A 14,466-nucleotide genomic window follows, 5' to 3' on the forward strand; every position below is an offset into this window, starting at 1 on the left:
CTCGAGAAGGACCGTTTTCCATTTGCCTTTTAACGAATTGACACACTCTCCAAACACTCAACCTCTTATCGGTCACAGAGGAAAGAGGACGTAGGAATGACTTTTGCCCAAATGAGAGAACCCCATGGAATGCTCCTCGGTGCCAGGCTTAGATAAAAATTCACATTCACTGTAGCTACAGAAAAAAACATTCACATTGTATTGTTTTCCATGACTTATTGTATGTATACAGTGAACAACAACTGTAATAGACTCAATGCAACATCAACCAGTCAAGTAATAATGATACATTCATCAATCACCTTATTAAGTTAATAAATAATAATAACATAGATAATAAATAATCAAATACAACAAATAAATAGATAAATAAACAAATAAATAAACACATTTATCTGAATCCCGAATCAAGAAGACTTTGAAAAATAACTATTATTACAACAAGAAAGAAGTTACTGTAAATCTCACCGTTTTTTCTCCCTCTCAAACATCATTGCAGGTGGATATAACAGCAGGATATGTGCTGCAGGTTTTAGTTTCTTTAACCACACTGCTCAACGCACCTCACCTCCGTTTTGTCCAAACTAAAACAATAACAAAAGGTGCTGGGGACGGACAGTGGTGCTGTTTCCCCTAATGCGGGTTCCATCTTTAACAAGGAGTTGTATGAAAGGACAGCTCGTTTGAGAATGAGAGTGGTTCTTCATCATCCGAACACAACCACCAGACAGGAACTGTAACATAGAAACGGGATTCAAATTGTACTGGATAAAATCATCCACAGCTTGAAATGGGGCCATTAAATTCAATCCTTTTCTGTGGCGCAACTGGTTAGTACGTCAAGCAGGCGTGTTTGGAATCAGTGGACCACTGGTTCACGCCCAGGAAGAGGAAAGGGACAGTGCTGTTAGCAGCACATACACACTGGTTACACATGGACTCTTGGTTCCCTAAAGACATTGGGCTTGGCCAACGTAAATATCTAATGCTTGAGGTCCAGGGGCCTGGCTGGTTATGGGGCTTCCTCGAGCCCACTAGCACCCCCATCATCCCAACTCTGTTGACAAATAGTTTCAGAACATCACATCACTCATGAAAGAAACAGACAGAACTATACAGATACAATCCCACATCAAATCTGCCTGTCAGGAAGACATAGATAGATGGGTCATCTGATTCTATTCTAATTTGGCTCAATTTGCTGTGAATACTACATTTAAAACAAGATGGATCCCTCAGAACCATAACTGACTGAAAAACAGACAAATGCAACTAAAATGTCTGCATGTGTAATTAGAACTGGGTTTTGAATTCAATTAATTACACAGGTACTTTGTCTTTCCAGATATTCGGAGGGGCAAATCCTAACTGCCATTTAAGTCAAATTTTCACAACATGACTAAGCGGAAATTGTGATTTGCCCGTGTGCTTAAAGGAACATGTGCATCTCCCCACAGTGTGTTCCCAGTAGCCCTAGCTACAGTACTACAGGTCTTGGTGGTGGTTGCTGTGAGGGAGGGGAGGTTCCCGTTCCTCTCTGCCCGGCTCGCCCTCCTGTCTGTGGGTCACCAGTCTCTGGTAGCGGGCTTGGCGCTGGTGGTCCGGGTCCACGTTCACCCAGCTGTTGGCTACCCACTTCACCCCTCGGGTCACAGGGCAGTCCCCATGGAGGGAGTATTCATCCACCTCACCCATCCAACCTGCGGGACAGGGGAGGGGATAGGGAGTTTGACTAGTGGCATACAGTGTTAACAGAGAAAACAAGTCACAAAGAATGGAGCAGTGTGTGTGCTGGAACGTACCTTTGCCATCAGAGAGATGGTTGTACCAGAGGAGAGCAGTCCCAGCTGTTGGTTTCACCCTGAGGTTTCCTCTGTTACAGCTCTGCTGTGTGTCTGTCAGATCCACACCACCCTGCACTAATGCCTGGAGGGGACACACACGTGCAAACACAACAAACATGCAGCTCCTCTATGCTCCCGATATGAAGCATGACAAGTGCTTCTCAGTCAGATTCCTTGTCATTGTTCAGCATTATGTTTGCAATAGCAGCACAATTCAGGAAATCAGTAGCCTTCTCATCATTCAACATGAAAGCAAAAACTCTTAGTACGAACAATGCTTATAGTATGGTCACCCACCTCCTCCTCATAGGTGCGATTGTCTGCCACAGGGAAAGTGGTCTCTCCGCCTCCCTCCACAGAGTTCAGGTAGAGTAACACAGTGATGTACCTGGGGAGAAGGAGGGAACATCCGTATATTAAGGGGACTATTCTGACTGGAATATGGGAGGATCAAAGTGCACATTTGTGCAAACAGATGGACACCATAAAAATATGACAACCTATGAAAATTAGAGGAAGCATATGGATACACAGACACACACACATATAGAAAGAGACAGACCTGCAGGAGATCTCAGTGTGTGCCGAAGTGTTTCCGGCCAGGCGTGTGTGTGAGCAGGTGGTCTCTGGATGGGAGGGGCTACTGTCGTGGTGGGCGTGGCTGAAGCCTCCCTGCTCGTAGCGAATCACCTGCAGCGGCTCGCTCAGCTCAACCAATGGGGAGGGCAGACGCGCTAGATGGGTCACCCTAAGGAAGGAGAGGCCGGAATAAAGCCATAAAAACAGTATGACAACGGAATTACTATGATAACAGAGTGCGTGTTACAACTGAGTTAGTATGACAACTGAGTTAGTATGACAACTGAGTGAGTATAACAACTGAGTGAGAGTTACAACTGAGTTAGTATGACAACTGAGTTAGTATGACAACTGAGTGAGAGTTACAACTGAGTTAGTATGACAACTGAGTGAGAGTTACAACTGAGTGAGAGTTACAACTGAGTTAGTATGACAACTGAGTGAGTATGACAACTGAGTTAGTATGACAACTGAGTGAGAGTTACAACTGAGTGAGAGTTACAACTGAGTGAGTATGACAACTGAGTTAGTATGACAACTGAGTTAGTATGACAACTGAGTGAGAGTTACAACTGAGTTAGTATGACAACTGAGTGAGAGTTACAACTGAGTTAGTATGACAACTTAGTTAGTATGACAATTGAGTGAGTATGACAACTGAGTGAGTATGACAACTGAGTGAGTATGACAACCGAGTGAGTATGACAACTGAGTTATTATGACAACTGAGTTATTATGACAACTGAGTTAGTATGACAACTGAGTGAGTATGACAACTGAGTGAGTATGACAACTGAGTTATTATGACAACTGAGTTAGTATGACAACTGAGTTAGTATGACAACTGAGTGAGAGTTACAACTGAGTGAGAGTTACAACTGAGTTAGTATGACAACTGAGTGAGAGGTACAACTGAGTTAGTATGACAACTGAGTTAGTATGACAACTGAGTGAGAGTTACAACTGAGTTAGTATGACAACTGAGTGAGTTACAACTGAGTTAGGATGACAACTGAGTGAGAGTTACAACTGAGTGAGAGTTACAACTGAGTGAGTATGACAACTGAGTTAGTATGACAACTGAGTTAGGATGACAACTGAGTTAGGATGACAACTGAGTTAGTATGACAACTGAGTGAGAGTTGCAACTGAGTTAGTATGACAACTGAGTTAGTATGACAACTGAGTTAGGATGACAACTGAGTTAGGATGACAACTGAGTTAGTATGACAACTGAGTGAGAGTTGCAACTGAGTTAGTATGACAACTGAGTTAGTATGACAACTGAGTGAGAGTTACAACTGAGTTAGTATGACAACTGAGTGAGAGTTACAACTGAGTGAGTATGACAACTGAGTTAGGATGACAACTGAGTTAGTATGACAACTGAGTGAGAGTTGCAACTGAGTTAGTATGACAACTGAGTTAGTATGACAACTGAGTTAGTATGACAACTGAGTTAGGATGACAACTGAGTTAGGATGACAACTGAGTTAGTATGACAACTGAGTGAGAGTTGCAACTGAGTTAGTATGACAACTGAGTTAGTATGACAACTGAGTTAGTATGACAACTGAGTTAGGATGACAACTGAGTTAGTATGACAACTGAGTGAGAGTTGCAACTGAGTTAGTATGACAACTGAGTTAGTATGACAACTGAGTGAGAGTTACAACTGAGTTAGTATGACAACTGAGTGAGAGTTACAACTGAGTGAGTATGACAACTGAGTTAGGATGACAACTGAGTTAGTATGACAACTGAGTGAGAGTTGCAACTGAGTTAGTATGACAACTGAGTTAGTATGACAACTGAGTTAGTATGACAACTGAGTTAGGATGACAACTGAGTTAGGATGACAACTGAGTTAGTATGACAACTGAGTGAGAGTTGCAACTGAGTTAGTATGACAACTGAGTTAGTATGACAACTGAGTTAAGATGACAACTGAGTGAGAGTTGCAACTGAGTTAGTATGGCAACTGAGTTAGTATGACAACTGAGTTAGTATGACAACTGAGTTAGGATGACAACTGAGTTAGTATGACAACTGAGTGAGAGTTGCAACTGAGTTAGTATGACAACTGAGTTAGTATGACAACTGAGTGAGAGTTACAACTGAGTGAGAGTTACAACTGAGTGAGTATGACAACTGAGTTAGTATGACAACTGAGTTAGTATGACAACTGAGTGAGAGTTACAACTGAGTTAGTATGACAACTGAGTGAGAGTTACAACTGAGTTAGTATGACAACTTAGTTAGTATGACAATTGAGTGAGTATGACAACTGAGTGAGTATGACAACTGAGTGAGTATGACAACTGAGTGAGTATGACAACTGAGTTATTATGACAACTGAGTTATTATGACAACTGAGTTAGTATGACAACTGAGTGAGTATGACAACTGAGTGAGTATGACAACTGAGTTATTATGACAACTGAGTTAGTATGACAACTGAGTTAGTATGACAACTGAGTGAGAGTTACAACTGAGTGAGAGTTACAACTGAGTTAGTATGACAACTGAGTGAGAGGTACAACTGAGTTAGTATGACAACTGAGTTAGTATGACAACTGAGTGAGAGTTACAACTGAGTTAGTATGACAACTGAGTGAGAGTTACAACTGAGTTAGGATGACAACTGAGTGAGAGTTACAACTGAGTGAGAGTTACAACTGAGTGAGTATGACAACTGAGTTAGTATGACAACTGAGTGAGTATGACAACTGAGTTAGTATGACAACTGAGTGAGAGTTACAACTGAGTTAGTATGACAACTGAGTGAGTATGACAACTGAGTGAGAGTTACAACTGAGTGAGAGTTACAACTGAGTGAGAGTTACAACTGAGTGAGTATGACAACTGAGTTAGTATGACAACTGAGTTAGTATGACAACTGAGTGAGAGTTACAACTGAGTTAGTATGACAACTGAGTGAGAGTTACAACTGAGTTAGTATGACAACTTAGTTAGTATGACAATTGAGTGAGTATGACAACTGAGTGAGTATGACAACTGAGTGAGTATGACAACTGAGTGAGTATGACAACTGAGTTATTATGACAACTGAGTTATTATGACAACTGAGTTAGTATGACAACTGAGTGAGTATGACAACTGAGTGAGTATGACAACTGAGTTATTATGACAACTGAGTTAGTATGACAACTGAGTTAGTATGACAACTGAGTGAGAGTTACAACTGAGTGAGAGTTACAACTGAGTTAGTATGACAACTGAGTGAGAGGTACAACTGAGTTAGTATGACAACTGAGTTAGTATGACAACTGAGTGAGAGTTACAACTGAGTTAGTATGACAACTGAGTGAGTTACAACTGAGTTAGGATGACAACTGAGTGAGAGTTACAACTGAGTGAGAGTTACAACTGAGTGAGAGTTACAACTGAGTGAGTATGACAACTGAGTTAGGATGACAACTGAGTTAGGATGACAACTGAGTTAGTATGACAACTGAGTGAGAGTTGCAACTGAGTTAGTATGACAACTGAGTTAGTATGACAACTGAGTTAGTATGACAACTGAGTTAGGATGACAACTGAGTTAGTATGACAACTGAGTGAGAGTTGCAACTGAGTTAGTATGACAACTGAGTTAGTATGACAACTGAGTGAGAGTTACAACTGAGTTAGTATGACAACTGAGTGAGAGTTACAACTGAGTGAGTATGACAACTGAGTTAGGATGACAACTGAGTTAGTATGACAACTGAGTGAGAGTTGCAACTGAGTTAGTATGACAACTGAGTTAGTATGACAACTGAGTTAGTATGACAACTGAGTTAGGATGACAACTGAGTTAGGATGACAACTGAGTTAGTATGACAACTGAGTGAGAGTTGCAACTGAGTTAGTATGACAACTGAGTTAGTATGACAACTGAGTTAGTATGACAACTGAGTTAGGATGACAACTGAGTTAGTATGACAACTGAGTGAGAGTTGCAACTGAGTTAGTATGACAACTGAGTTAGTATGACAACTGAGTGAGAGTTACAACTGAGTTAGTATGACAACTGAGTGAGAGTTACAACTGAGTGAGTATGACAACTGAGTTAGGATGACAACTGAGTTAGTATGACAACTGAGTGAGAGTTGCAACTGAGTTAGTATGACAACTGAGTTAGTATGACAACTGAGTTAGTATGACAACTGAGTTAGGATGACAACTGAGTTAGGATGACAACTGAGTTAGTATGACAACTGAGTGAGAGTTGCAACTGAGTTAGTATGACAACTGAGTTAGTATGACAACTGAGTTAAGATGACAACTGAGTGAGAGTTGCAACTGAGTTAGTATGGCAACTGAGTTAGTATGACAACTGAGTTAGTATGACAACTGAGTTAGGATGACAACTGAGTTAGTATGACAACTGAGTGAGAGTTGCAACTGAGTTAGTATGACAACTGAGTTAGTATGACAACTGAGTGAGAGTTACAACTGAGTGAGAGTTACAACTGAGTGAGTATGACAACTGAGTTAGTATGACAACTGAGTTAGTATGACAACTGAGTGAGAGTTACAACTGAGTTAGTATGACAACTGAGTGAGAGTTACAACTGAGTTAGTATGACAACTTAGTTAGTATGACAATTGAGTGAGTATGACAACTGAGTGAGTATGACAACTGAGTTATTATGACAACTGAGTTATTATGACAACTGAGTTAGTATGACAACTGAGTGAGTATGACAACTGAGTGAGTATGACAACTGAGTTATTATGACAACTGAGTTAGTATGACAACTGAGTTAGTATGACAACTGAGTGAGAGTTACAACTGAGTGAGAGTTACAACTGAGTTAGTATGACAACTGAGTGAGAGGTACAACTGAGTTAGTATGACAACTGAGTTAGTATGACAACTGAGTGAGAGTTACAACTGAGTTAGTATGACAACTGAGTGAGTATGACAACTGAGTGAGTATGACAACTGAGTTATTATGACAACTGAGTTATTATGACAACTGAGTTAGTATGACAACTGAGTGAGTATGACAACTGAGTGAGTATGACAACTGAGTTATTATGACAACTGAGTTAGTATGACAACTGAGTTAGTATGACAACTGAGTGAGAGTTACAACTGAGTGAGAGTTACAACTGAGTTAGTATGACAACTGAGTGAGAGGTACAACTGAGTTAGTATGACAACTGAGTTAGTATGACAACTGAGTGAGAGTTACAACTGAGTTAGTATGACAACTGAGTGAGAGTTACAACTGAGTTAGGATGACAACTGAGTGAGAGTTACAACTGAGTGAGAGTTACAACTGAGTGAGTATGACAACTGAGTTAGTATGACAACTGAGTTAGGATGACAACTGAGTTAGGATGACAACTGAGTTAGTATGACAACTGAGTGAGAGTTGCAACTGAGTTAGTATGACAACTGAGTTAGTATGACAACTGAGTTAGTATGACAACTGAGTTAGGATGACAACTGAGTTAGTATGACAACTGAGTGAGAGTTGCAACTGAGTTAGTATGACAACTGAGTTAGTATGACAACTGAGTGAGAGTTACAACTGAGTTAGTATGACAACTGAGTGAGAGTTACAACTGAGTGAGTATGACAACTGAGTTAGGATGACAACTGAGTTAGTATGACAACTAAGTGAGAGTTGCAACTGAGTTAGTATGACAACTGAGTTAGTATGACAACTGAGTTAGTATGACAACTGAGTTAGGATGACAACTGAGTTAGGATGACAACTGAGTTAGGATGACAACTGAGTTAGTATGACAACTGAGTGAGAGTTGCAACTGAGTTAGTATGACAACTGAGTTAGTATGACAACTGAGTTAGTATGACAACTGAGTTAGGATGACAACTGAGTTAGTATGACAACTGAGTGAGAGTTGCAACTGAGTTAGTATGACAACTGAGTTAGTATGACAACTGAGTGAGAGTTACAACTGAGTGAGAGTTACAACTGAGTTAGTATGACAACTGAGTGAGAGTTACAACTGAGTGAGTATGACAACTGAGTTAGGATGACAACTGAGTTAGTATGACAACTGAGTGAGAGTTGCAACTGAGTTAGTATGACAACTGAATTAGTATGACAACTGAGTTAGTATGACAACTGAGTTAGGATGACAACTGAGTTAGGATGACAACTGAGTTAGTATGACAACTGAGTGAGAGTTGCAACTGAGTTAGTATGACAACTGAGTTAGTATGACAACTGAGTTAGGATGACAACTGAGTGAGAGTTGCAACTGAGTTAGTATGGCAACTGAGTTAGTATGACAACTGAGTTAGTATGACAACTGAGTTAGGATGACAACTGAGTTAGTATGACAACTGAGTGAGAGTTGCAACTGAGTTAGTATGACAACTGAGTTAGTATGACAACTGAGTGAGAGTTACAACTGAGTTAGTATGACAACTGAGTTAGTATGACAACTGAGTGAGAGTTACAACTGAGTTAGTATGACAACTGAGTGAGAGTTACAACTGAGTGAGAGTTACAACTGAGTTAGTATGACAACTGAGTTAGTATGACAACTGAGTTAGGATGACAACTGAGTTAGTATGACAACTGAGTGAGAGTTACAACTGAGTTAGTATGACAACTGAGTGAGAGTTACAACTGAGTGAGAGTTACAACTGAGTTAGTATGACAACTGAGTTAGTATGACAACTGAGTTAGGATGACAACTGAGTTAGTATGACAACTGAGTGAGTATGACAACTGAGTGAGTATGACAACTGAGTTATTATGACAACTGAGTTAGTATGACAACTGAGTGAGTATGACAACTGAGTGAGTATGACAACTGAGTTATTATGACAACTGAGTTATTATGACAACTGAGTTAGTATGACAACTGAGTGAGTATGACAACTGAGTTAGTATGACAACTGAGTGAGAGTTACAACTGAGTGAGAGTTACAACTGAGTTAGTATGACAACTGAGCTAGAGGTACAACTGAGTTAGTATGACAACTGAGTTAGTATGACAACTGAGTGAGAGTTACAACTGAGTGAGAGTTACAACTGAGTGAGTATGACAACTGAGTTAGTATGACAACTGAGTTAGGATGACAACTGAGTTAGGATGACAACTGAGTTAGGATGACAACTGAGTTAGTATGACAACTGAGTGAGAGTTGCAACTGAGTTAGTATGACAACTGAGTTAGTATGACAACTGAGTGAGAGTTACAACTGAGTTAGTATGACAACTGAGTGAGAGTTGCAACTGAGTTAGTATGACAACTGAGTTAGTATGACAACTGAGTTAGTATGACAACTGAGTTAGGATGACAACTGAGTTAGTATGACAACTGAGTGAGAGTTGCAACTGAGTTAGTATGACAACTGAGTTAGTATGACAACTGAGTGAGAGTTACAACTGAGTTAGTATGACAACTGAGTGAGAGTTACAACTGAGTGAGAGTTACAACTGAGTGAGTATGACAACTGAGTTAGGATGACAACTGAGTTAGTATGACAACTGAGTGAGAGTTGCAACTGAGTTAGTATGACAACTGAGTTAGTATGACAACTGAGTTAGTATGACAACTGAGTTAGGATGACAACTGAGTTAGGATGACAACTGAGTTAGTATGACAACTGAGTGAGAGTTGCAACTGAGTTAGTATGACAACTGAGTTAGTATGACAACTGAGTTAGGATGACAACTGAGTGAGAGTTGCAACTGAGTTAGTATGGCAACTGAGTTAGTATGACAACTGAGTTAGTATGACAACTGAGTTAGGATGACAACTGAGTTAGTATGACAACTGAGTGAGAGTTGCAACTGAGTTAGTATGACAACTGAGTTAGTATGACAACTGAGTGAGAGTTACAACTGAGTTAGTATGACAACTGAGTTAGTATGACAACTGAGTGAGAGTTACAACTGAGTTAGTATGACAACTGAGTGAGAGTTACAACTGAGTGAGAGTTACAACTGAGTTAGTATGACAACTGAGTTAGTATGACAACTGAGTTAGGATGACAACTGAGTTAGTATGACAACTGAGTGAGAGTTACAACTGAGTTAGTATGACAACTGAGTGAGAGTTACAACTGAGTGAGAGTTACAACTGAGTTAGTATGACAACTGAGTTAGTATGACAACTGAGTTAGGATGACAACTGAGTTAGTATGACAACTGAGTGAGTATGACAACTGAGTGAGTATGACAACTGAGTTATTATGACAACTGAGTTAGTATGACAACTGAGTGAGTATGACAACTGAGTGAGTATGACAACTGAGTGAGAGTTACAACTGAGTTAGTATGACAACTGAGTGAGTATGACAACTGAGTGAGTATGACAACTGAGTTATTATGACAACTGAGTTATTATGACAACTGAGTTAGTATGACAACTGAGTGAGTATGACAACTGAGTGAGTATGACAACTGAGTTATTATGACAACTGAGTTATTATGACAACTGAGTTAGTATGACAACTGAGTGAGTATGACAACTGAGTGAGAGTTACAACTGAGTGAGTATGACAACTGAGTGAGAGTTACAACTGAGTTAGTATGACAACTGAGTATGACAACTGAGTTAGTATGACAACTGAGTGAATGTGACAACTGAGTTAGTATGACAACTGAGTGAGAGTTACAACTGAGTGAGAGTTACAACTGAGTGAGTTACAACTGAGTTAGTATGACAACTGAGTTAGTATGACAACTGAGTTAGGATGACAACTGAGTTAGGATGACAACTGAGTGAGAGTTGCAACTGAGTTAGTATTACAACTGAGTTAGTATGACAACTGAGTGAGTATGACAACTGAGTGAGTATGACAACTGAGTGAGAGTTACAACTGAGTTAGTATGACAACTGAGTGAGTATGACAACTGAGTGAGTATGACAACTGAGTTATTATGACAACTGAGTTATTATGACAACTGAGTTAGTATGACAACTGAGTGAGTATGACAACTGAGTGAGTATGACAACTGAGTTATTATGACAACTGAGTTATTATGACAACTGAGTTAGTATGACAACTGAGTTAGTATGACAACTGAGTGAGTATGACAACTGAGTGAGAGTTACAACTGAGTGAGTATGACAACTGAGTGAGAGTTACAACTGAGTTAGTATGACAACTGAGTTAGTATGACAACTGAGTATGACAACTGAGTTAGTATGACAACTGAGTGAATGTGACAACTGAGTTAGTATGACAACTGAGTGAGAGTTACAACTGAGTGAGAGTTACAACTGAGTGAGTTACAACTGAGTTAGTATGACAACTGAGTTAGTATGACAACTGAGTTAGGATGACAACTGAGTTAGGATGACAACTGAGTGAGAGTTGCAACTGAGTTAGTATTACAACTGAGTTAGTATGACAACTGAGTGAGAGTTACAACTGAGTTAGGATGACAACTGAGTGAGAGTTACAACTGAGTGAGAGTTACAACTGAGTGAGAGTTACAACTGAGTTAGGATGACAACTGAGTGAGGGTTACCTGTTCCTCAGTGCGTGTAGTATGTGGTGTGATCCTGGTCCCTGATACAGCCAGGTGTGTCGGCTCTTCCTTTTCGGTTGGCCCCGCCTTGTTCCGCCTCGCTGCTGCAAGGGATGCTGGGACATGCCGTCACACACATGCCTGAACTCCTCTAGAGTTAACACACCTGCAGGGACAACACACAGTTAGCCCCCCTCACACAAACACCCCCCTCTCTGCTGCAAAAAATGTTTCTCTCTCTCTCACTCTCCTATTAAGATGTATGTTCACATCTTCCTAATCACTCTCTCCCTGTAGGGGTGTACTACTGTATGCTGTTACTCTCAGCACATCTTCCTAATCACTCTCTCCCTGTAGGGGTGTACTACTGTATGCTGTTACTCTCAGCACATCTTCCTAATCTCTCTCTCCCTGTAGGGGTGTACTACTGTATGCTGTTACTGTCATCTCATCTTCCTAATCACTCTCGCTCTCTCCCTGTAGGGGTGTACTACTGTATGCTGTTACTCTCAGCACATCTTCCTAATCACTCTCGCTCTCTCCCTGTAGGGGTGTACTACTGTATGCTGTTACTCTCAGCTCATCTTCCTCTTTCCTATTCTAGTCTTTCCTATTCTCCTCTCTCCTATTCTCCTCTTTCTTATTCTCCTCTCCTATTCTCCTCTTTCCTATTCTCCTCTCTCCTATTCTCTTCTTTCCTATTCTCCTCTCTCCTATTCTCCTCTCTCCTATTCTCCTCTTTCCTATTCTCCTCTCTCCTATTCTCCTCTCTCCTATCCTCCTCTTTCCTATTCTCCTCTCTCCTATTCTCCTCTCTCCTATTCTCCTCTTTCCTATTCTCCTCTCTCCTATTCTCCTCTTTCCTATTCTCCTCTCTCCTATTCTCCTCTTTCCTATTCTCCTCTCTCCTATTCTCCTCTTTCCCATTCTCCTCTTTCCTATTCTCCTCTCTCCTATTCTCCTCTCTCCTATTCTCCTCTTTCCTATTCTCCTCTCTCCTATTCTCCTCTTTCCTATTGTCCTCTCTTATTCTCCTCTCTCCTCTCTCTTATTCTCCTCTCTCCTCTCTCCTATTCTCCTCTTCTCCTCTCTCCTATTCTCCTCTCTTATTCTCCTCTCTTATTCTCCTCTCTCCTATTCTCCTCTCTCTTATTCTCCTCTCTCTTATTCTCCTCTCTCTTATTCTCCTCTCTCTTATTCTCCTCTCTCTTATTCTCCTCTCTCTTATTCTCCTCTCTCCTATTCTCCTCTCTCCTATTCTCCTCTCTCCTATTCTCCTCTCTCATATTCTCCTCTTCTCCTCTCTCCTATTCTCCTCTTCTCCTCTCTCCTATTCTCCTCTCTCCTATTCTCCTCTCTCCTCTCCTATTCTCCTCTCTCCTATTCTCCGGTCCTTCTCATCCCAGCCATTCTCTGTATCTGTAGCCCTGTATGCTGTTGCAGCTCCTCTCTTTTGCTTTTCCACTCCCTCCCTGTAACTCTCTCGCTCTCCATTACTCTCGAATGAGTGAACCTCCGGGCCCCCTTTCCCCTTGTCCCCCTATGAAGCAGCGCCCCAGACTAAACAATAGCTCTGGGGTGCAGGAGGGGAGGATGGAGCGAATAAGTGTGGGGAGGAGGAGTACAAGGGATCCGGGGGAATGTTAAGGAAGGAGGTTGGTAGGCCACAGATTTTAATGAGATGATGGGACACATCCGGACTGGGAAATGCAAACGGCGCCTGGCACAATGGCATCAGGTCACACACACCCTTGGCACGCACAAACACTCACCCCTGAATAATACTGGCAGGGAAAGCCTGGTACATCGGCTTTGGGAAAGACATACATACACAAACCAGGTGTAGACTTACAGTGAAATACTTACTTACGGGTCCTTTTCCAACAATGCAGTGTCCAACTCATTTGAAGGGGTGTCCAAATACTTTTGTTTGTATGTATGTATATACAGTTGAAGTCGGAATTGTACATACACTTAGGTTGGAGTCATTAAAACTAGTTTTTCATCCACTCCACAAATGTATTGTTAACAAACTATAGATTTGGCAAGTCGGTTAGGACATTTTTCCAACAATTGTTTACAGACAGATTATTTCACTTATAATTCACTGTATCACAATTCCAGTGGGTCAGAAGTTTACATATACTAAGTGGTCTGTGCCTTTAAACAGCTTGGAAAATTCCAGAAAATGATGTCATGGCTTTAGAAGGGTGAGGCTTGCAAGCTAAAAGAACCCTGTCCCAACCGTGAAGCACGGGTGTGGCAGCATCATGTTGTGGGGGTGCTTTGCTGCAAAATAGATGGCATCCTACTTACAAAGCATGTAGAGGTCTGTCATTTATATCATAGGTACACTTCAAATGTGAGTGATGGAATCTAAAACAAAAATCCAGAAAATCACATTGTATGATTTTTAAGTAATTCATTTGCATTTTATTGCATGACATAAGTATTTTATACATCAGAAAAGCAGAACTTAATATTTTGTACAGAAACCTTTGTTTGCAATTTCAGAGATCATACGTTTCCTGTAGTTCTTGACCAGGTTTGCACACACTGCAGCA

The 14,466-nt window shown here is 40.8% G+C and overlaps 1 protein-coding gene across 1 annotated transcript in view; it reads right to left on the reverse strand.

Moving 5' to 3' along the window:
* Positions 1-201: 201 nt before the first annotated feature.
* LOC110492541 (transmembrane prolyl 4-hydroxylase) overlaps positions 202-14,466 on the reverse strand; it is a 28,951-nt gene continuing 14,686 nt past the window's right edge. Inside the window, exons 5-9 of the mRNA XM_021566944.3 lie at positions 11,903-12,068; positions 2,407-2,592; positions 2,142-2,232; positions 1,803-1,926; positions 202-1,700 (exon numbers count right to left, since the gene is read on the reverse strand). Of these exons, the coding sequence (XP_021422619.1) occupies positions 1,486-1,700; positions 1,803-1,926; positions 2,142-2,232; positions 2,407-2,592; positions 11,903-12,068 (782 nt within the window). The 3' untranslated portion in view covers positions 202-1,485. The remainder of the gene's footprint in view (positions 1,701-1,802; positions 1,927-2,141; positions 2,233-2,406; positions 2,593-11,902; positions 12,069-14,466) is intronic.

The sequence above is a fragment of the Oncorhynchus mykiss genome, chromosome 16 (assembly GCF_057628025.1).
Source record: "Oncorhynchus mykiss isolate SJ-2025 chromosome 16, ASM5762802v1, whole genome shotgun sequence".
In the NCBI taxonomy this organism is placed as follows: domain Eukaryota; kingdom Metazoa; phylum Chordata; class Actinopteri; order Salmoniformes; family Salmonidae; genus Oncorhynchus; species Oncorhynchus mykiss.